This window comes from Schistocerca piceifrons, chromosome 3, assembly GCF_021461385.2.
Source record: "Schistocerca piceifrons isolate TAMUIC-IGC-003096 chromosome 3, iqSchPice1.1, whole genome shotgun sequence".
NCBI classification, from domain to species: domain Eukaryota; kingdom Metazoa; phylum Arthropoda; class Insecta; order Orthoptera; family Acrididae; genus Schistocerca; species Schistocerca piceifrons.
The window spans coordinates 935,024,990-935,049,682 of NC_060140.1; the positions used below are offsets into that span (position 1 = coordinate 935,024,990).

General features: G+C 40.5%; 1 protein-coding gene across 2 annotated transcripts in view; it reads right to left on the reverse strand.

Moving 5' to 3' along the window:
- LOC124787852 (rho guanine nucleotide exchange factor 10) overlaps window positions 1-24,693 on the reverse strand; it is a 426,981-nt gene that overhangs the window by 10,648 nt on the left and 391,640 nt on the right. For both annotated transcript variants that reach the window (XM_047254806.1, XM_047254807.1), the window contains exons 3-13: window positions 19,285-19,567; window positions 18,903-19,076; window positions 18,006-18,302; window positions 17,777-17,869; window positions 14,195-14,419; window positions 13,712-13,873; window positions 11,420-11,644; window positions 8,040-8,223; window positions 7,733-7,872; window positions 5,692-5,960; window positions 2,104-2,395 (exon numbers count right to left, since the gene is read on the reverse strand). In XM_047254806.1, coding sequence (XP_047110762.1) covers window positions 2,104-2,395; window positions 5,692-5,960; window positions 7,733-7,872; window positions 8,040-8,223; window positions 11,420-11,644; window positions 13,712-13,873; window positions 14,195-14,419; window positions 17,777-17,869; window positions 18,006-18,302; window positions 18,903-19,076; window positions 19,285-19,567 — 2,344 coding nt within the window. The remainder of the gene's footprint in view (window positions 1-2,103; window positions 2,396-5,691; window positions 5,961-7,732; window positions 7,873-8,039; window positions 8,224-11,419; window positions 11,645-13,711; window positions 13,874-14,194; window positions 14,420-17,776; window positions 17,870-18,005; window positions 18,303-18,902; window positions 19,077-19,284; window positions 19,568-24,693) is intronic.

Here is a 24,693-nt window from a genome sequence, read left to right on the forward strand (position 1 = left end):
ATAGTACGTCATGCACACGCACTTGCTGGCAGCATAATTTTAAAACGTAGTTTCACAGTGTTGTGCACAAGTGTAACTTAGCCCTCAGATTTCCACAACGGTCCCCATTCTTCCCACTTGTCTACTGTGTACCCATCTTCTTCAGTCTTCTGAACAGTTGATACTTCACTTCTATCCTCTATCATCCTTCTCAGAAACTTCTTTTTCCTTTTTATTCCTCTTTCAGGTATTACTGCTACATACCCAGTTTCAACAAAAATGATCAGTTCTCATTCTCCTTACCCCTCTTCCTTCCCCTTCAACCCTTCTGCCACAAGAAAGAGCCACCGGCTCTGAAAGTTTGCATACATAATGCTTTTTAATATGTGTATATTCAGTTTTAAGTGCTTCTCATTGCTGTAGCCAATTTTAATCTATCTCAACAGTATTAGTTTTGAGTTTATAATCTAAATGATTAATGGAAAATCTCATATAAAGATGTGAAACAAATACTAACAAAGAGATAGAGGGGCTGGCCTGTACTTACCTCAGCTCAGTACAGCCGATAGATACACAAAAAACAGAACCGAAAATTTATGTTCCTAGCTTTCGGAACAAATGTTCCTTCATCAGGGAGGAGAGAGGCGAAAGAAAGGGAAGAAGGGAAAGTGGATTCAGTTACTCACAACCCAGGTTATGAAGCAACAGGGAAAGCTACCCTCCCTGTTTTCCTTTCCCTGTTGCTTCATAACCTGGGTTGTGAGTAACTGAATCCACTTTCCCTTCTTCCCTTTCTTTCCCCTCTCAAGCTACCCTCCCTGTTTTCCTTTCCCTGTTGCTTCATAACCTGGGTTGTGAGTAACTGAATCCACTTTCCCTTCTTCCCTTTCTTTCCCCTCTCTCCTCCCTGATGAAGGAACATTTGTTCCGAAAGCTAGGAACGTAAATTTTCGGTTCTGTTTTTTGTGTATCTATCGGCTGTACTGAGCTGAGGTAAGTACAGGCCAGCCCCTCTATCTCTTTGTTAGTATGAGTTTATAATCTATCATTCACAAGTCCTTTGCAAAAAGACTTCATAGAAACTGACAAACTGTCACGTAAAGTTATGACTGAGATCTATTAAATGCAAATACATAAAACTCTTGCAATATTACATACGAACGCAGATCAAAATTACTTAACACTGTATAACGAGAAAATATATTCTTCAATAATAATAATAATAATAATAATATTCCACGCGGGAAAAATATATTTAAAAACAAAGATGATGTGACTTACCATACGAAAGCGCTGGCAGGTCGATAGAAACAATACATACACACAAAATTCTAGCTTTCGCAACCAATGGTTGCTTCGTCAGGAAAGAGGGAGGGAGAGGGAAAGACGAAAGGATGTGGGTTTTAAGGGAGAGGGTAAGGAGTCATTCCAATCCCGGGAGTGGAAAGACTTACCTTAGGGGGGAAAAAGGACAGGTATACTCTCGCACACACACACATATCCATCCGCACATACACATAGTGTATGTGCGGATGGATATATGTGTGTGTGTGTGTGTGTGTGTGTGTGTGTGTGTGTGTGTGTGTGTGCGAGTGTATACCTGTCCTTTTTTCCCCCCTACGGATAGTGTGTGTGTGTGTGTGTGTGTGTGTGTGTGTGTGTGTGTGTGTGTGTGTGTGTGCGCGCACTCCCGGGATTGGAATGACTCCTTACCCTCTCCCTTAAAACCCACATCCTTTCGTCTTTCCCTCTCTACTATACACTATGTGTATGTGCGGATGGATGTGTGTGTGTGTGTGTGTGTGTGTGTGTGTGTGTGTGTGTGTGTGTGTGTGCGCGCGCGAGTGTATACCTGTCCTTTTTTCCCCCTAAGGTAAGTCTTTCCACTCCCGGGATTGGAATGACTCCTTACCCTCTCCCTTAAAACCCACATCCTTTCGTCTTTCCCTCTCCTTCCCTCTTTCCTGACGAAGCAACCATTGGTTGCGAAAGCTAGAATTTTGTGCGTATGTATGTGTTTCTATCGACCTGCCAGCGCTTTCGTATGGTAAGTCACATCATCTTTGTTTCTAAATATAATAATAATAATAATAATAATAATATTGTCTACTGACTGGCACTCACCTGCACATCACCTGATGGACCCAGAACCCAGACTTTCTTCCCACATGCAGCATATAGACAAGAATTTATGGGCAAAAGGCTTGACACAGGATCCATTCCTAATGAAAGTGTTTGTGGTTCACGAAGCAGCCAGGTGTCATCTGAAGCCTTGCGGAACCTCTGTAAGCTTCCATCTGCCAGTGCCACAAACACTGATTCTCCATGTGCTCTGATCTGAACTACTACTGCTGGCACTACCACACTTCCAACTTCCTCCTGACGTTCTGGTTCCGAGGCTTTGTACAACACCAACCTGTTTTCGTGGAAAACATCAGGAACAACTGCATGACTAATAATTTTAAAACTGAATATCTAATAACACTAGTTGACTAATTATTATATAACTGGTTTGAAATTATTTTTCTCTTTTCAGAAATGATTTATCACCACAGAGATTTGGTTCGGGTATAGGAAAATATGAAATTGAAATGTGGTTGTGACAGATGTCTCAGGATAATATTATATAGGAGGAGGAGGAGGAAAGAGCAGTCTTATAGAAATACATCATAATAATAATATTGTGCACTCCAGTAAAAATATTATTTCCAAATAGACACTTTATGTGTATAATTTTCTGATCATATTCCGATCACGTAGCAGTAGTGTAGATAGAAAAGGGAGGAAAAATCTAATGAAGAACATATAACTGCAACATTGTTGGAAGAGGTTGGCAAAATCTCAAGATATTCTGCAGAATAGTAGAACAGTTGGTTTCATTTTATTTATATAGGGTCTGGCAGAACCAATTCAGCTGTTTTGAAGGGAAATTGTGGTATATAGATAAAAAATATTCTCATTTTCAAAGCTAGAATTTAATACAATTTTATATTGATTCAATGCTGAAAATAATGTCCTGAAGACAGCAGCCATTAGCAACAATACACTTTTGGGGAAGATCTCTGAAGTTCTGAATAGCTCAATTACACATATTGTAGAGTATGGCATTCATTTCTTCGATAATCCACTCCCTTAGCTCTGGTAGAGTGTGAGGGAAATGTTTTCCTTAAGATATCCTCAAAGAAAGAAGTCACAAATGCTCATATCTGGTGACCACACAGGCCACCCCACATCATCCCTCTCAAGGAGACCCAATGTCCCAAAAACATTTCACTCAAAGCATTAAACGAATTTCGGGCTGTGTGAGCTGTAGGCCCATCCTGTTGGCACCCCAAGCCCCTGATCCTCCTCCTGCAACAATCTCTTTCCATTTTGGGCTGCATAAAATTTTACAACACTGAAACATAATCTCCTGAATTCATGGCTCGACCTTCCTTCTCAAGTAAGTGCAAACCTATCACGCTAAATTGTTAAGCAGAACACCTACTGCTAGCTCATGTAAATTTAGTCTCTCTCTCTCTCTCTCTCTCTCTCTCTCTCTCTCTCTCTCTCTCTCTCTCTCTCTCTCTCTCTTTTGCGAATGATTTCAGCCCAGTAGCAAAAATTTTGTTTATTCACAACCCACTGTAGTGAAAATGTGCCGTGCCACTACTGAAGTGAATGCCTCCAGAGGGATCTCTACAAGCATCCGCTCCACAAATTTCGGCAGTTGACGTGGTCTGCTGGGTTCAGTTCTTGAGCCATCAATATTTTGAAGGGATGGAAATTCAAATCAAAACACAGAATCCTCATCAAACTGCACTCAGAAAGCTCCAGTCAAACAACATGCCTTTGAGCAGAACATCTTGATGACGCTCAACTGCTGTTCTCTTCAGCTGCGCATTTTCTTGTTTGTGATGGACGTGTGTCGGCCATGTGCATCTCTGTGGTACCAAATTCCTCCGACTGTCAATCCTTGACTGTGTTGTGTTAGCATCAGAAATGGCATTGTTTCAAGGAATGTTGAATCTTTGCCGAAAGCTCTGCCGCGGTCACGCGTCTGCTGTTTTCAAAGTGCGTACACACACATAAACACACCCACGCACAAGGCAAACTTCAAACTTCTGATGTGCTCTAGTCCAAACCTCATTGGCTACCGAAATGGGGTCATCGACGAAACAGAGGGCGACCACATGTAACTGCCTCCTTCCATCACTGCTTGAGCAGTTATCCCTTGTGAGGCGTAGTGACTTATACTGATCCTGCCTTGGAGGCGGTTAAGTGGATGTGTCTCAGAGCTGGATAGTGAAAGATAGTGATGCAAGACTGGACGCACACATAGTTTATGTATCAGCCAATACAGAACAATATTGGATAGGGGACTGATTTTAGTTACGATTGTGCCCACTACAGTGCACTAAAGTAATAGAATGTTTGCATAAACTGTAATAGTATTTTCATAAAGTGTTATTATGTCTTTTTATATACATAAAACGTTATAAATGTGTTTTAGCAGTATGAATGATGCGTGAGTGTGGTTTAAGGTTAATATGAAGGTAATTGTTTAACGAGTTATGTAGTGGGATTTAGTGTGGGAACATTTTGAAGAAGTATGGATGTGGACAAAGGGGATTTTAGTAGAATAGATTTGTAAAGAAAGTTTATGGTAAAGGGAAAGTTAATTCAGGTATAAATAACAATAGTAAATAACTTTATGCATAATCAAAACTTCAGCATATTAGATAATTATGGTCAGTAAAAAGTGCAGTCGTTAGGTTTACTATTTTGCGATTGGTTATCGATGAAAAGTGCGGACTGATGCGGGAGAATGTTGTTTTGCTATTGGCTGTTGAGTAAACTGACCAATGGTAAAGCAATATTCTTCGCGCGCCTTTCTCTGCTGGTAGAGAAGACTTAGAGTATTCTAGAGAAGAGTGAGAGCCTAGCCATAAACAGTTCGGACGTGTGTAATAGTAGTTCTGATGGAAACGATAAGTTGCCCGATCTAGCACTGTTTCATACATCAAAAGTGTGGTAAAGTGACGGCATAATTATTCCGGTAGTCATGTAGAAATTTCAGAATTTTTAAGTGAATTTTGTGACGAGCAAAGACATATATTCTGCGTGACGTATTGAGCAGGTCGGTGGCTAAAAACTCTGACTGCATTAGGTACCAACAGAATTAATATTTGGTGAGCATTGTCAATGAAAAACAATCAGTATTTTTGTAGCTATTACGTTTCCGGGAAATGGAACACCATAAACTTGCTAACTTGAGTGAAAGGGATTGTGAGTGACTGTGTTAAGACTAGCACGGGCTTGGCAGTGATACTTGTTCACCTAAGATTCAGAATATATTAATTGAGGACAAAATTTCCAACCTTTCATTTCGTGTTTCTCCCGAAACGTAAATTAGTGACTTAAATTGCAGCCTGGTTCACGTCTAAGTACAGTAGGTTTCACTCGGCTTTCCTACTGATGATCTGCTGAGACAATGTTCACAGGTAGGTGAAGGTTCATCGTAAAGGGATGGAAAGAACTGTGCCGCCACACTTGAAACTGTTTAGCGAGTTCTGCTGAACCCTTTACTAACTCTAAGGAGCTACACAAAAAACTTAGATCCCTTCAATACAGGCAGTATCTTCAAAGGTGTGCATCTGGCATGGAAATACATAGTCAATTGTCATAAAGTGAACTAAATAAACACAATTTTTAACACTTTTTTAGTCTTACCTCCTGCTGTCTGTTCCCATCCAAACAGCATCTGGGGAACCACGAACAAATTCGACTGCTGTAACCCTCGTTTCAACCAAATCGAAGGCAGTCACTTCCCGCAGCTGTGCCGCTTGTTGTTGTGGCTGTGCCAGTACAGCGACGTGACTGCTTGCACCGTCTGTGGTGCACACCCACAAGTACGACGCAGGCCGCCTCCCTCTCCTACTACTCCTATGGTCCCGTGTTGCAGCCAAGGACCCAGCCGAGTAGAAACAACCGCAGCGCACCTGCATAATGCAATTTGTAGGAATGTGAACGAAGTCAATTAAATAGTGAGGTAAGAAAACTAGAACTAAACTACAATTTATTTTAAAAACTTGTACTCTCTATACAGGGTGTTACAAAAAGGTACGGCCAAACTTTCAGGAAACATTCCTCACACACAAATAAAGAAAAGATGTTATGTGGACATGTGTCTGGAAACACTTAATTTCCATGTTAGAGCTCATTTTAGTTTCGTCAGTATGTACTGTACTTCCTCGATTCACCGCCAGTTGCCCCAATTGAAGGAAGGTAATGTTGACCTCGGTGCTTGTGTTGACATGCGACTCATTGCTCTACAATACTAGCATCAAGCACATCAGTACGTAGCATCAACAGGTTAGTGTTCATCACGAACGTGGTTTTGCAATTAGTGCAATGTTTACAAATGCGGAGTTGGCATATGCCCATTTGATGCATGGATTAGCACAGGGCAATAGCCATGGCGCGGTACGTTTGTATCGAGACAGATTTCCAGAACGAAGGTGTCTCGACAGGAAGATGTTCGAAGCAATTGATCGGCGTCTTAGGGAGCACGGAACATTCCAGCCTATGGCTCGCGACTGGGGAAGACCCAGAACGACGAGGACACCTGCAATGGACGAGGCAATTCTTCGTGCAGTTGACGATAACCCTAATGTCAGCGTCATAGAAGTTGCTGCTGTACAAGGTAACGTTGACCACGTCACTGTATGGAGAGTGCTACGGGAGAACCAGTTGTTTCCGTACCGTGTACAGCGTGTGCAGGCACATCAGCAGCTGATTGGCCTCCACGGGTACACTTCTGCGAATGGTTCATCCGACAATGTGTCAATCCTCATTTCAGTGCAAATGTTCTCTTTACGGATGAGGCTTCATTCCAACGTGATCAAATTGTAAATTTTCACAATCAACATGTGTGGGCTGACGAGAATCCGCACGCAATTGTGCAATCACATCAACAACACAGATTTTCCGTGAACGTTTGGGCAGTCATTGTTGGTGATGTCTCGATTGGGCCCCATGTTCTGCCACCTACACTCAATGGAGCACATTATCATGATTTCATACGGGATACTCTACCTGTGCTGCTAGAACATGTGCCTTTACAAGTACGGCACAACATGTGGTTCATGCACGATGGAGCTCCTGCACATTTCAGTCGAAGTATTCATACGCTTCTCAACAACAGATTCGGAGACCGATGGATTGGTAGAGGCGGACCAATTCCATGGTCTCCACGCTCTCCTGACCTAAACCCTCTTGACTTTCATTTATGGGGGCATTTGAAAGCTCTTGGCTACGCAACCCCGGTACCAAATGTACAGACTCTTCATGCTCGTATTGTGGACGGCTGTGATACAATACGCCATTCTCCAGGGCTGCATCAGCGCATCAGGGATTCCATGCGACGGAGGGTGGATGCATGTATCCTCGCTAACGGAGGACATTTCCTGTAACAAAGTGTTTGAAGTCACGCTGGTACGTTCTGTTGCTGTGTGTTTCCATTCCATGATTAATGTGATTTGAAGAGAAGTAATAAAATGAGCTCTAACACGGAAAGTAAGCGTTTCTGGACACATGTCCACATAACATATTTTCTTTCTTTGCATGTGAGGAATGTTTTCTGAAAGTTTGGCCGTACCTTTTTGTAACACCCTGTATAATGACATAATTAATAGTTTTCAGACAAACAAACTTACATAAACTAAGTTAACATTTCCATCTTACACTCAATACACATGATACACTACCGCACCTCTGTTTCATGCTGCGATCTGTACACTGGCTGGGCACGTACAAATAGTGGCATTTTTGTCGAAGGTCGCCTTTCTTGCTCTGGCACTTCCCACGCAGGCGAGTTGTTTGGATCCAATGCCAACTGAGCGAGTCTTAGTTCTGCAGAAAAAAAATGAAAGCGTTGTCTCAGTCAGCGGTATATACCACACGATTTCATTTTACAAATGACTGATACTATTCACCATTACATCTCATAAAAATAATATCCCCTGTACGAGGAAAAATTACTGACTGCAGGAAGAACTGAGGCGATAGCTCAAACTGACCTGTTATCCATTCTTTCTTAACAGATGGATTATCAGTCTGAAAGGTAAAAGTCTCTTCCTTTCCTTTAGTTTTCACAGCCAGCTGCAAACAACAGGAATCAACCCAAGCCATTTCTTCATCCTTCTGCTGAATTGATCCTTGTATTTCCGAAAGAATACGTCTTATTCCTGGCACATTCAAATCCTGTAACAGAAAGTACGTATAGTTGCTTAGATTATTCCACGTGTTAAGATAGTATTGTAATGTATGGAAGCCACATTAAAATTGCTTTGTATAAAAGCTGCATTTTTGGAGTAAATATATCTTTAAAGTAAAATAAAACACAAAAAGAATATTACAACTAGTTTACTTTTACAAGAAAGCCTGGACCTTGGTCTACTTTCCAACATAATTTCCATAGTATTATGGCATTAGCACTATGTGATCAAAAGTATCCGGACACCTGGCTGAAAATGACATACAAATTCGTGGTGCCCTCCATTGGTAATGCTATAATTCAAAATGGTGTTGGCCCACCCTTAGCCTTGATGACAACTTCCCCTCTCACAGGCACACTTTCATTCAGAAGCTGGAAGGTTTCTTTTGGAATGTTGGCCCATTCTTCACTCAGTGCAGCACTGAGGAGAGGTATCGATGTTGGTCGGTGAGGCCTGGCATGAAGTCGGCATTCCAAAACATCCCAAAGGTGTTCTATAGGATTCAGGCCAGGACTCTGTGAAAGCCACTCCATTACAGGGCATGCATTATGAACAGGTGCTTGATTGTGTTGAAAAATACAATCACCATCACTGAATTGCTCTTCAACAGTGGGAAGCAAGAAGATGCTTAAAACATCAATGAAGGACTGTGCTCTGATAGTGCCATGCAAAACAACAAGAGGTGTAAGCCCCCCACCATGAAAAACACGACCGCACCATAACACAACCGCCTCAGAATTTTACTGTTGGCACTCCACACACTGGCAGATGATGTTCACCAGGCATTCGCCATACCCACACCCTGCCATCAGATCACCACATTGTGTACTGTGATTCGTCACTCCACACAACACTTTTCCACTATTCAATTGTCCAATGTTTACACTCCTTACACCAAGCGAGGTGTCACTCGGCCTTTATCGGCATGATGGGTGGTTTATGAGCAGCCGCTCGACCATGAAATCCAAGTTTTCTCACCTCCCGCCCAACTGTGATAGTACTTGCAGTGGATCCTGATGCAGTTTGGAATTCCTGTGTGACGGTCTGGATAGATGTCTGCCTATTACACATTACGACCCTCTTCAACTGTCAGCGGTCTCTGTCAGTCAACAGACGAGATCGGCCCGTACGCTTTTGTGCTGTACATGTCCCTTCACCTTTCCACTTCACTATCACATCGGAAACAGTGGACCTAGGGATGTTTAGGAGTGTGAAATCTCGTGTACAGATATACGACACAAGTGACACCCAATCACCTGACCACGTTCAAAATCCGTGAGTTCTGCAGAGCGCCCCATTCTGCTATCTCATGATGTCTAATGACTACTGAGGTATCTGATATGGAGTACTTGGCAGCAGGTGGCGGCACAATGCATTTAATATGAAAAACATATGTTTCTGGGGGTACCCAGATAATTTTGATCACATAATGTACATCGTACAACCTGCTTCTGAAATCTGTTTTCAAAATAACATGCCACCTGATTTTTCAACCACTCCTGTACTGATGTTCTGACACTGTCATCTTCCTCATAGCAGTGACAGGTGAGGTATTTCATTAAATTCAAGAACAAATTATAGTAACTCCGTGCTTTGTCATAGTTATATGGAGGTAACCACTGCATTCCCAACCGAATGATGTGATGGGCCTGCTAGAAGTTTTGTTCTGGACTGTAGGGTACAGTTTCTTTAAGATCTCACAATAGATCTCTGCAATGACTATGCTACCCCAAGGCAAAAAGCAGACAAGCTTAACATGCCATCCATCCCAAAAGTACAGTGCACATATTTTTTTGGGCTGAAATTGTTTGCTGGAACTTCAGGTTCTTGGGAGACATTAAGTGCCACCATTCCACAAACTGTCATTTTGATTTTGGTGTAATGTGGGCAACTGATGTTTCATCAACACTGACAATTTGTTTTATAAATGTATTCCCTTTGGCACAGAAGTCTGGAGGAAAGGATTTTGAAATCCAGCATGCACTAACTTCTGATACTGTAACTTTTCTGTCACAGTTTCACATGGAACACTTCTGAAAACATGAGGAAAGGCATAAAATAGTGGTGAGCATGTAGTATTGGTCATCTCAAATCTTTTTTATCTACTTTCTGCACCAGGTCATCAGTAATGACACACGGTTGCCCATTTAGTTTCTCACTGTCCACATTTGAGCGGCCATCTAAGCATTCCTGCACTGGTAGCATTTTTTACTTAAAATTAGCTAATCTGATGATGAAGTCCAGGATAGCTTCCACATCTCTTGCATTTAACAAATGAGTAACAGCATAGATTTCACAGCTGGCAGCATTTTCAGTCAGTTGTGCCAGTTTGAAAGTATATAAACAAACACTGATTCAAGCAAAAGCTACCTTAATAGTGTTTGTGGTTAGCCAACTGATGAAGGTAATTAGCGAGCATGCACAGTATAGTGATCCCAAAGCTCCAATGGCCATAATTTTAAAACAGTACTTGCTGTAAGGGAATATATCCTAAATCATCTTCCTCCATACATCCAAGAAACAAAAGTAACTGTCTTTGCTGACAATACAAGTATTATAATCTAGCCTAATGGAATAACTTCAACACTTGAAAATGTAAATAATATTTTCTTGAAAATTAACAACTGGTTATCTGCAAATGGAGTGTCACTGAATTTAGATAAAAGCAATAAATGCAATTCAGTACTGCACAAAGCCTGACACACCATTGGAAATATTAGTGTTAGTTTTTTTTCTTTTTAATGTCCCGTCGACAACGAGGTCATTAGAGACGGAGCACAAGCTTGGGTTAGGGAAGGATGGGGAAGGAAATCGACCGTGCCCTTTCAAAGGAACCATCCCGGCATTTGCCTGAAACAATTTAGGGAAATCACGGAAAACCTAAATCAGGATGGCTGGAGACGGGATTGAACCGTCGTCCTCCCGAATGCGAGTCCAGTGTGCTAACCACTGCGCCACCTCGCTCGGTATTAGAAATATTGTACAATGCAAATCAATGAGTGAAACACAATGTTATCAATTCTTTGGTTTTTCTATTGATAAGAACCTGAACTGGAACAGGTAAATAACTAACCAATCAAAACAGAGAATGGACACACACACACACACACACACACACACACACACACACGCACACACACACACACATATTTTTTTTTTATTTTAAGGGACAAATCTCTCACCTTATAGTTGCCTTTCAAAGTTGAAACAAGATCAGCTATTCGACTTACGACCTCATAATCGTGCATGAGGTCATTCATCTCTGCACACAGATTATCTGCAGCTCCACTGCCACTCATATTTGAATCGAGTGATGTGGAACTGCGGTCTGACTTAAGACTTCCACCACGATTTAAGCCAGCTGCCAGCAAACGACTCAAAGTAGGTGACGTACTTGTATCCACAACCTATTGAAAAAAAGTAGCTTTAGTAGGGCTTAAAATCTATACTTGTAGCCACACTAATGATTTTCAATTCCCCGCCTCACACGTATACACAAAAAAACAGAACTCACTTGACACTAAACAACTGCACTGTTTTGAATTTGCATAGACTCAACAAACAAAGATAATGAAATTTTTCACACACGAAAAATGAAAGAAGACACCATGCCTTAGTGAGTATTGTATTTTATCCACATGAGAAAAGTCAATGCAGCTTTATCTATAACACAATAACCAATAATAATTATCTCCAGCGTGATAAAAATTTTCCCCACGAGATGGCATATCATCTGGAAAAATCCTGGGCATTAAACATGCTGGTAGAGATAAATTCAATAATTGTACATGATTTTATGGCACCAACACTATCATTAGCAATGTCAAGATATTAGGAAAAGGATAGACTGCTGCTTATGGTAAGAGGGCACGCTGAGTTGCAGACAGGCACAACAAAAAGAATGTTACACATATAGCTTTCAGCCAAAACCTTCTTCAGAAAAGCGCGCGCGCACACACACACACACATTGACACAATCAAGCACACCTCATGCACACATGACTGCCATCTCTGGCAGCTCGGACTGGAGCATTCCTAAATATTCCAGTCCAAGCTGCCAGAGATGGCAGTCATGTGTGAATGGGGTGTGCTTGCTTATCCTTTTCCTAATATTGCTGATATTCCAACCAGGAGTTCATTAACAATATATTTTCAGAGGGTGATGCCCCACAGCCTATATTGTTTGTTTAACAGCCATTTTTGGCCCACATACCATCATTAGGTTCATAAAAGCATTTACAACAACATATTAGGCGATATAAAATCAATAGCGCTGGATAATAAAATCCATGTATTCATCACTGCTGTCACAAAGTAAATTACAGTCAGGCATAGTTTATGATTCATGGATTTTATTGTCTGATGCTAATGATTTTATATTACCTAATATGCACAAACAGCAGGCCAGATGTGACCCGCTCCTCACTATTTGTTCTTTTTTCCCCCCTTTTTCATTCCCTCTCAAGAAGGATAGAGTGGGTCCTTGAATAACTTAGAACTTTCGAGCCGAGTCCTGCTGGCATTGGGGCAGGGGGAATCCCAATGTGGAATAACAACTCGCCTCACGGCATATTATTTTCAAACTTGCAGTCCTTACACGCTAATGACGATGGGTTTGCAGCCTGCAGTACTAGCAAGTCTATACATCCCTATTGTAAATGCTTTTATGAATGTGACTGTAGTCTGTGGAACAAAACTTGATAATTAAATTAAGAAATTTTATCAGCAGCTCTTGGTGGTATACGTGACTTTCACTAGTTTTCATTAACTCCTCAGTGTGTGAAAAACACAGATATTGTAATAAAGAAAAGTAAGTTAATTTAGGGATTAATGTCCTGTTGACAACGGTGCCATTAGAGATGGAGAAAAAGGCTGAATTGGCGAACAACGAAAGGAAATTATATATACCTTTCAAAAAGACACCATCCTAACATTTACATAATTAATTTAGAAATGCAATGGAAATATTAAAATCTGGACAGAGAGATAGGAAATTTAAATTCTGTTCTGTCGTATGTGAGTACAATGCCACTTTGCTCAGTGATATAGTGATAAAATAAATCACTATACGTCAATGGATACACGAAGCAGCTAATTCAAAAAATTGTATCACTACCTACACAGTTCCACACAATTTTACCACTGCTATGCTAAAACACAAAGTGCAAGCTACATCTCAGAAATCACTCAAACTGCTACAACAGTTTTGTGATCAACTCCAACCGATAATGGATACGACTTAGTGAACACCGTTTTCAGAAAAAGTCTTTATCTGATAATGGAATTCAGAATGTTTTTGTTTTATTCTGACTGGCCTTCACAAATATTTGCTTTACGACAACACAGCCTACAGGTTCATGGATGGATGGTTAGTGATAGTGCTTAATAAGTGATTTAACTGACTGTCAAAATTCACGTAATGATTCACTCAAGGAATAAGAAAATAATGTTCATGTGTTGCTTTTGAAACATACCTCAATGTCCGTTACAGGATACGACCATTTGAGACTCAGTCTCTCACTGCCGCTGAAGTCATCTGTTGTTTTTGGTGTCACTGATACACACACCACCATATCATTAAGCAAAAGCAGTCTTCGACTCTTTGATTTTGTAATCATTCCAGCTTGGTTGAACTCCTGAAAAAAGAGAAAACCACATTTTAGTTATGCACCATTCACATGAGTATTTCTTAATTTCAAGTCTTTCAATAAAAGTAAGTACTATAAAATGCAAATGTCTGGAAAAATAAGCAGTCTTATATTGACAGATTAAGGAAAACACTGTCTTCTAGTTGTTACAAAATACTGAACCTTCACATAGCAAAACCACATATTAAAACTTGAACAGGCTACAAAGGAAATGAAAATATATAATCACCAATATGAGGACAAATACAATAATCATAAAATATATAATTTAAAACTAAAAATATTTTAATAATTCTGACAGGAGCTGACCAATTGTGTGACATTATCCTCACGTAGCAAGTACCGATGACCATCAGGCCTAGAACGAGCTGCAAATCTTCCGCTGATGTGACGCATCATTTCTTTAAAGGCCTGGAACTGTTCAGCTTCACGTTTCCGCTCATTGAGCATTTCTGCCAATGATTCAAGCTGTGTTAGAGCCAGCTGCAGTGACATGCGATCATGGTGGCCCTGAGGTGTATGCTTCAGCAGGTCCTGTGTTGGCAGAAAAACAAATGTGGATATTAACTATAGTTATTGTTTGCTTTATCAGTGGATGACTGTGATGCACTATTTTTAAGTAATGAATGTGAATTTTACTAAATAATTTCAAATTTGATTCTACATACACTAAAGGTAGTGCAATTCAAAATGAAAATTTGTCATTACAAACAGCAATACCTATTTATTGCACTACGATACATTGACAAGAAGTACCGTGAATGGGGATGTAGAAATGTATAGTTATAACTGACTCCCCATGGTTATACAGATAACATATAATTTCTTGCTCTTCATTATGAAAAACCCTAGAGGCACTGAAACGAGTACATTTTTAATGCACCTTTTGAGTTCTAGAATTGTTTTCATCAAAGGAAGCATGTACAGAAGGTCCTTCACATAAACTCACAACAAAATAAATAAATACACATCCACAGGTGTCATGACTGGAGATCTAGGCAGCCAAAGCATCACCATGGCCTGTATGACGTTGATTTAAAAATGTGCGAACCTCCACACCAGGTACAAATTCACTGCACTTGTGTAATAATTGAACTTTTGCACTTTCTTTACATTCTGTGTAGTTCTTATTGGAGTTTTGCTATGCATTAAATGGTTATAATTGTGTATGTAACCACTATATTCACTTTGAATTCCCTTTCCACGAAAGTTAATAAAACTAAAATTCAAAATCCATGTGCCCTCCATTTTATACAGTTCATGTATTTTATCAGCGTACTTAATTGTTTCACACATGCAACTGCATTAAACTTCTACAGCTACGACATCACAGGCATCACTTCCACATTTATAATAATCTTCTTCTTTGTTGAGATTAGTTAAAAGTATGAAGATGCTCCTTGATGATGTGTGATATGTATCTGAAGTGACATATGCCTATTGCTTGAATTCTGGAAAATGTTATCTGCTTTTAACTTGAAAGTGTTAATATGAGGTTTTCGGCATTACTCGAAGTCACTAATTATGAAATATCTTGATTCACGGGCGGGGGGTTTGAGAGAGGGATTAGGGTGTAATGTCCCATCAACATCTGGTCATTAGAGACAGAGCACAAGCTCAGAATGTTTCATTGATGGGGAAGGAAATTTAGCAACTTCTGGAAGCACTTGCTCAGGCTTCTACATTACAACAAAAAAATGTCAAGTTTACTTCTGAAAATGATTTTGACAAGTAAATTGCAAGTACTTGCAGAAGTGTTTTCACTGGAGTCACATCTTGAGATCACCACCACCACCACCACCACCACCACTGAAGAAAAATTGTACCAAAAAACAAAGTTAAAAAAACTAATTGGCTGAAGAAATGGATACAGAGGTGTACATATTTATATTGTCAAGATACACTACTGAATGAATTGAAATCGGAGGACTTTACTCAGATAAAAATGTTCTGAGAAAATATTGTGCAGTTTTCGAATTTTTTTTTTTTTTTTTTTGTCTTACACTAAACTATTCAAAACCAGGGCACAAAAGTACTGCAAGCTATATCACTAAGATATCATCTTTTAATTACTCTTCAATTTTTGAAAACAGTGTTTACTACAAATGTAATGCACTTATGCTTATGCTAAGATTTAAAAAATCTGCTAAAATTTAAAGATGTGTCTGCTGCCACTCCCCACCTGGAAAAGTAATTGACAAATTAATTTTGCATTTCTCTGGCTGGTGGCGACTACCTGTGTATGTTGATGAGTTCCCATAGTAGAACATTTGTTTTGGGTCATCCGTCTTTATTCCATTGTTTTCGACAATGACACTGTCACACCGATACTGAACACATAAACTTCAGAAACTTGGAGAAAAAACTTCCAACAACTGGCATGTACTTGCAGCAAGATGCACGACACTGTTTCCACTAACTTGCAGAAGCTACTTGTCCAAGCTGATGGAACTTGCACCACTTACTGGCTGGGGGTGTTTTCATGTTAAAAAACTTGCAGGAGTAGCTTCTGTAGACGACTTATGGAAGTAAACCTTAACCGCCCTGATAAATTGCAACCATGACTGCTTTAGGTGTGACTCCAATCAAAATATCAGGGACAAAAGCAATGCAATTCTATCATACAACTAAAATAGACCTTAGACGAAAGTGACTACTGAGGGATAAATTATGGAAAATATTTTCTATGTACTAACATATTATATAAAATAGATTTATTGATTATATTTTAATAATGCATGTCTTCCACAAGAAAGACAACAACCATTACTGTAAAAACCATGAGGGGAATGAAGTTTCAGTAGTACAGGCTACTCCTAATAACCTACACAAATCATGAGAAATTTTCTAAGAAGTATTATCATCAACCTATTAGATAGGTTTGTGAGCAAATTTGCTTTCAAGCTCTTTAAATCTGATGCAAAAAATCCCAATGAACCTGCATACCAAAATACAATGTCATTTGCTAACAATTGGCAAAAAAGTTGCTTAGGATGATGATTTGCAACCAGTGCTACAAGCGGTTTAAGCCTTTTCAACAGGGCAGAATGTCAGTTGGTGGCGATTCCAAGCTAGGACAACCTTCCCCATCTACAGATGACAACCACGTTGAGAGAGTTCATGCTGCCATTCGCAGAAATCACCGTCTGATTGTTTGAGAAGTTACTGACAAATCCTAGCACACATCACTCCTTTTTTCCTCAGCTACCTAGCAAAATATCACTATCACATTGTGCCCCACCCACCATATTCTCCACACCTAGCCCCAATACACTTTTTCCTGTTTCCCAAACTTAAAACCACGTTGAAAGAGCATCGTTTCCAAACTGCAGAGGAAATCAGAACAACGCAACAAGAGATCCGCATGTCATCCCAGAAAATGAATTTCAGGAGGCTTCCCAAAAGTAGAAAAAATGACGAGTATGGTGTATTGCCGGTAGAAGGGACTACCTGAATTGGTACAGTGCTTAAAATGCTGTACAATAAGCAATAAAGGTCTTACATCAGAATTTTGATATCTTTTCGAACACACCTTGTAAAGAGATATCGGTTTCAATAGTGCTTGCAGAAAACATTTAAATGTCTACCTTCGTCTGCTGTTGTGCTTTGGACACACTATGTTTTGGTGTAAGCAGTCGATTGTATGAATTTTTGTATTATTAGATGGCATATTTTCATTGGAATGTGTAATATTTAGAATTGATTGCTTCTTTCCCTCAGCATTAAAAGTAATGAATTTGATGACAAATATTTAAAGTTAGTCTTAAAAAAGTGCTCTGATGAATTTTAGTTGCTGAAAGTATAGTCCTCTTTAAGCACCTCCATCCTATTCTGCGTCCAAAGAATTTATGATTAAACAGTTAAACGTTAATGCGACAATGAAGCTCTCACCTGCAGAAACAATATGAACTGGGGAAACCTCTGAACAGGTTTGACCATGAGACCAAAGAATGAAAGCCGGTCATGTGCACTGATCTGCTTCACCTGAAACACATTCCAGAAATATGAATCTTAACAATGTATAACAATGCTCTGTGTATCTTACACACACTGCTTACATTTGTGGAAGACTATTTCAGAATTTTTACGTATTTCAAAAAATTCAGAGTAATTATGATACCTTAAAGAAATCCGCAAGTGCTGACTTCCTCTTTGCCTCCATTTTGGCTAAATCCATGGCAGATGAAAAGTTGTTGATGAAATCACTATATATTTCAAGCACCACAGCCTTGGAAAAAGATGCAACAAACACATCACCAATACGTTCATCCCTATCCCAGCTACGAACACATTCCGCCAGAGCTATGCGAAATAAAGTGTGACACTGCAGTATCTCCGGCAGGCGCAGGAACAACGTCTGTATTTTTGCTGGACTGAGAATTGGTGGCGTGCTCTCTTCCAGAGGTTTCTTATAATCCTGAAAAAAAAAAAAAAGTCCAAGATATCACTTTAAACAGATATTTCACAAAATGGTTCAAATGGCTCTGAGCACTATGGGACTTAACATTTGAGGTCATCAGTCCCCTAGACTTAGAAGTACTTAAACCTAATTAACCTAAGGACATCACACACATCAATGCCCGAGGCAGGATTGAACCTGCGACCACAGCAGCAGCGCAGTTCTGGACTGAAATGCCTAGAACCGCTCGGTCACAATGGTCAGCGATATTTCACATTAAGTCTTGCTATGATCTGTTATTCTTAACAAACACAGTAAATTGTTTAACTTGCTTAATATTTAATTTCACTATTGTACCTATAAAGTACAGTTGACTTTGTACCCATCCACATACTGACAGTTTTATTTCCGTAGTTTCTGAATAGCTTTTAGAATGTGTAAGTAGAGAGGATAGGCAGAGAGAGGGGGTGGGGAGTGGGGGGGGGGGGGGGGGGGGATGGAGTAAGGGAGACTGTAAAATCTGGTTACTAAACACAAAATTTTCTGAGTATTCTTCAATCACAAGCTAACAAACACAAAATCAGAGGATTTGAATTTATTTTGTTATTACCAACTTACATTGACTAGCCTATGCAATGTGGCGACATAGGAGTTCTCACTATGTACAATAGCAGCAACAATGTGTCGCCTTTTCAGCTGCTCCGGAGTGAGTCCGTGAGGAGGTGGCGGTAATGTGGGAGGCATCTGGCGCCGCCCAAATGCAGCAAAGGTAGTGCCATTTTCCTCTTCCACCTGAAAAATTGTTCCCGTAACAGGAGAAGATATAATACACTGACCTGTAAACAATTTTCCTATGCCTACCATCACAACTGCGTTCTTAGAATTCTTTGAAATGTTCACCCGGTTTACATTATACACTATTTCTTTCAAATCCCACTTCATAACAGAAATTTATTAATTCCATTCAAAGCAGTACTGTCAAACAGAAACTCAAGATCACCTCTGGCAGAAGAGGCATTTTGTTGGGTGTCGGCACGCGGTCGCAGCTGCCACCGCCACCCCCTCCAGTGTCGACATCGTACTGGTGGGTCGAGCCGCGCCGGATGGAGAACCAGCGCGACAGGCGGCCTCCGGGCACCGCCACCGCCTCCGGTGCTGCCTCTGACACGAGTGGTCCAGAGCTCCCTCCTGCTGCCGGCAGAGTGGCACTCGGCCGCCCTCGCCACTTGTCGCACAGTGTTCGTGCCTTGCTGCCCAGAGTCGCCCTCGCTTGACCGTTACTTCTGCAGACATTTTTGTGGATTAGAACTCTCTTATTGCAAGCCACCTCATTGCAATGTACTTACGAGTATTCGAGAGTGTCCATAGAAGATAGTAAAAATATTTATTGAAATTTCAAAAAGGTATGTTAACAATTTCTGTGCAAAAAGGTGGGGAATGAGTGATGCCAATCTGTTGCTGCTATAGTGAAATGTTCAAACGTGAATGTGTTAATGTATATCTTGAATACTGTTTCAAGAAGCAGAACAGTGAATAGTTGTCAGCATTTATGATACTTCAGCCTGTAGACATTTGTCTCAGTAGTTTGAATTATCCAGTATTTTGAATTACCCCAACACGTGATGTCCAGATATCACGAGGGATATCCTCGACAAGGGATATACTAGACAACAACAACTTTTTTGATAGTAAGTCAAAATGAAACAGGCTAATTGTGTTAGAATGAAAAACTTTTAAATTTACGCTCATAACCAGTCCACAATCTTGAAATGATTTTTCTCCGCGAGTTTATCCGTAAGTCTCTGTCCTACCATAAGAAATTCAAATGCATAACAATGTCGTGTTTTTGTTGAAATGTCACTGGTTTTTCATGATCATTTTATTTCCATCACAATTCAAACATTACGTATGCTTATTTCAGTAATTAGAAGTGGCATCTAAGCTAGATGGGGCGGAAAAAAAAATTCTGGTGTAAATTTACACAAATATTTAGTGTTTTTAAAATTAAAATAATACAAATGCTGTAATACTTCTTTTGATAACTTAGAAAAATGACTGACTATGAAATGTGACAGCAAATAACAAATGTGATGTTTTGAATTAAAGGTAGGGCTATTATGTCAATCAAATCTGGCCTCTTAGTTTTGAAATGATACTGATGAATGGTGAGGCTAGAATGTTCTGAGATAATTGATATCCATATATACATCCAAAAACAATTAGAAAGGCAAACATGCACACTGAAATTTTTTGACTATATAAACACCGTAAGTTAGTTATGGGTAAGGCTGAATAAATCATCATCTTTTTCTCTTATCCTTTATCTTACTCTATCAATGGAGTTGAACATTCGTGCCACTTCCTTGAAGAGGCAATAACATGTAAGATTTACACATACTGATGAAACTCAAGAGGATGCTATTTTCTACAATGTTTTTATCCAGATTACCTTAGTATCAATGTATATATCAGACGTAATTCTCCAGTTCCACTTACTGGTCTGAATACACACTGCTGGGGAAAGAAAAATTGGTACACCCTTTCAGAGGTTCCCAATACACTCTAAGATTTACTGTAGCAATAGTGTATATGCGGTAGATGAGATGATTACATTTACAGATCATTAGCACAAACAGTTTAGAGGCACCAGGTATCAATCCATGCTGAAACTCTCACATTAGTATGGCGACCGTATAGATGGCAAATACTGCCCTGGAATATTTTACGCCATGCCCTCTTGACCTGTTCATGTAGTTGGTTGCAGAGTCGCACAAGTCACTTCTCAACCCATCATACCCCACACATGCTCAACCAGTCACTTCTCAACCCATCATATCCCACACATGCTCAACCACGTGTTGACCAGGGACGTTGCTCCACGTCTTGCAGCGGACACTGAGTTTCATGGTTAGTGTGTGGGTAAGCATTATCCTGTTGCAAGAACAGCAAAAGAACAGGTCTAACAACATTCTGCACGTATCAAGTGATGGGTACTGTCACCTCCAGAAACAACAAAGGTGAACGAGGGTTGTAGCTTATCGCACCCCAGACTGGAAGACCTGCGGTAGGGCCAGTGTGTCTCGGACGAATGCCCTTCGCAAGACAAGACAGCGCTCACCAGGTCTACCTCGTAAGCACGAACGACCATCAGTTGCGTGCATGCAGAATCTGCTTTCATCACTGAAGACCAGAGTGCACCATTCCATCTTCCAAGTGATCCTTTGACGGCACCAGTCGAGCCGTGCACATCCCTGCTCCGGCAAGAGTGGAAGATAAGCCAGAGGTGAGCGTGCCCATAGTCCTCACTTCTTATAACCAGTTCGGAATGGTTTGTGTTGACACATATGGATCCACAAACCCTCTTATCTGTGCTGTGGTAGCTGTACTATCTGCCACTGCTGCCCTTACAATACAACAATCATGGTCTCTTGTGCTTTGTGGTGTCCAGAACCTCACTTACGCGTGTGAGACTGTTCACGTGATCACTGGTACCAGCATCATTGCACAACTGATACGGTATATCAAACTTGTATGGCAATTCTCCAAAACAACTATCCTGCCATTCAGAAGGCCACAATTTCACCCCTTTCAAACTAGCTCAGGTGGCTGTAGGAAGGAAGAGTGCGTCTCCATGGCTTATGCTTCGCATTTTAGCACCACACTGAGGCTTCTGGCTGTGCGGATACCCTGCTGAAGCATAGACAAAGATGACACTCTGGTAACTATGCCACTATGGTACCTGTTGCTGGACAGCACTGAAACCATTATCAGTGCATCTACTATCTCCCAAAGTGGCATATGATCAATGTCAACTTTCCATGTGTGCAATTCACCCACCCTCTCTCCCAGCAGTGTATTTGTTATTGATGACTTGGCTGTTTACTTCACTCAGACGGCCTGAAATCTAACTGGATTCATCCTAAAACCTGACGAACACCTTTCATGTAGCCCTTCTATGCAGGATACTGGCCTCCTCTTCAATGCCTGACATTTGTTTTTGTGTTACATAGCGTAACTGGATATATATATTTCTGCAGTACTGAACCCTTTAACATAATGACACAGAGAAACTACAATGCCGTTATGATAGATGCAATATGCAAACAATGTGTGCCATACAACAGCACCTGCTGAGATCAGACCTACTGTGATCTACAGAAACTAAGCATCTACTTTCACACATCCCGTATGTAGTTCATACTCAATCCAACATTAGTCCAATGTTTTACTCCACTTCTTTTGACCTGAATGTAGTTCGTTATCTATCTGTAGTACCCTCAACAGCCAAGACACACCGATAGCCCACATAACACGTCATCTTTTTTGTGACATCATTTCTTTTACTTAATTCGCCTTCATTCATTCAGTGTACGTTTCTAGTTGCATCCTTTTCATTTCACTCATAGTAATATTTTACGTGTAAGGAAAATGTGTCACATCATCATTTTCATTACAAATTTGACCTCACATTATATTACTTCCAGCAGTAAAAGTCTAATAAAATATTGTTGTACACAGTCCACTATTTCAATGGCTCAGTGCTTCATTTGGAAAGTAAATACATATTGTGGCTATATGATGTCATAAATCTAACATACTTAAGCCCCTGCTTCCAAACTGAATGTATATAACAATCATCTTTGATTGAGTGTTTTCATAGGCTCTGGCAGTACAATAGATGTTGCTTAAAAATACAGAACTCTGGATAAACTCTAGATGTACGTTATAGGGACCTGGCTTACGTGGAGTCTAGCTTACGAGATGTGACCATCTTCAGAACAAAATCATATATTTCTTATTTAACTTTTGTACGTTCTCATTGAGGTTTTTTTTTATTTACTTCAATCTAGGGCAGAACAGCAATCAATAAGTAATTAGTACCCTTTGCTGGTCACGATTTTAAAAGAATACCACCTTATCTACACAAGAAACATTTGGAATTTATGTAAGATATGTACACTGACGAGACAGAACACAATGACCACTGCCTACCGTGAGATTGAATGCTGCCTGGTAGCGTAGTAGGCACGTGACGAGATAAGCAGAGACCAACAAAATATCTCTCCGTGACAGTACGGGTCACAAATGGGGAAATCCACTGACGCTAGCAACTGGGCAGACTGTTTTGGCCCATCTGGGAAAGAAGCAGCTTGTAAATGTTAAGCTTGTCAGCTGTTCATTGCTACTGTTGCGAGCGTCTATGAGAAGTGGTTGAAATATGGTTCAATTAAGAGCACAGGACAAGGTGTCAAGACTTCCACATGTCATCACGGGATGTTGATGGTGGAGGCTTGTCCACTATGAAAAGCAGGATAAGCAGCAACCTATGGCAGACATCAGGACTGGGTACAATGCTGGTGCGAGTACAAGCATTTCGGTGAAAACTGTTCAACACGGGGTCCACGAAAGACAAACACTGTGTGTTCCCATTCATGTGGGCTTTAAAGGACCCTGTGGTACTACTCAAAGGCTTTATTAACAGCCGCAGACAATGTGAACATTGTTGCAAACCTCCAGCATCTCTGTACACTTGATGCTGCTATATCCTGTGACCATATCTACCCACAATATAGCGTCAACTGGTAGGTTGTCATACTATAGGCGGACCACTAGCTGCAGAACATCGGCACACAGGTACCTCAGTCTGTTTACAAGCAATCTTACGGTGGAGTCCTGGGACCATGTGGCATTACAATCTGCAGCACTCACATCACCACAGGAAGTGCTACATCCGTGTTACTACCAAAGCTATGCAGGTCATGTGCCCACCAATTGCAGGACCATTACCTACCCGCCGAGATTGTACGTAAATGGTCACCCAATGCCCGAGCAGCCACTTCCAGCTGCAACACTCGTCCCAGAGGATGAACTCTGAAGCACCGCCAATGAGCAGCCCAGCAGTTGTCAGTAGCTACCACTCAGTGATTCATGGACATATACTGCCAGTTGAATTTAGAATCAGTGCTATCAGATAGCCATTAATGGCAGTAACTAATGTCTGGTGGTACTCTGAATACTTTTATGTTGCTCATCCTGGAAGCGAGCTGCTTTGCAGGTGACTAACTTCTTGTGAAAACTACTTTAAGTTCTTTGATTTGCATATCACTCAAACTACCTAGACTTGTGTCGTCCTGTGGGCAATTACAATTCTTTTCTGGTTGGTGCTGTGTTTGAATGAAATGTTTATTGTACTGTAATACCTGAAAATCATTTAGTGCATGTGCTCGGTTCTTTTGATCAACACAAATGTCATTCCCTGACGTCGCAATCACAGTGGTTTGAGAACCCTGACAGTGAACTCACATTGTCACCTCAACTACCAAAATCGCCCAATCTGAATCTAACAGACAAATCTGGTACGCCATTGGATGCCAGCGTTGTGCCCACAAAGCACCAGTTAGTAATTTAA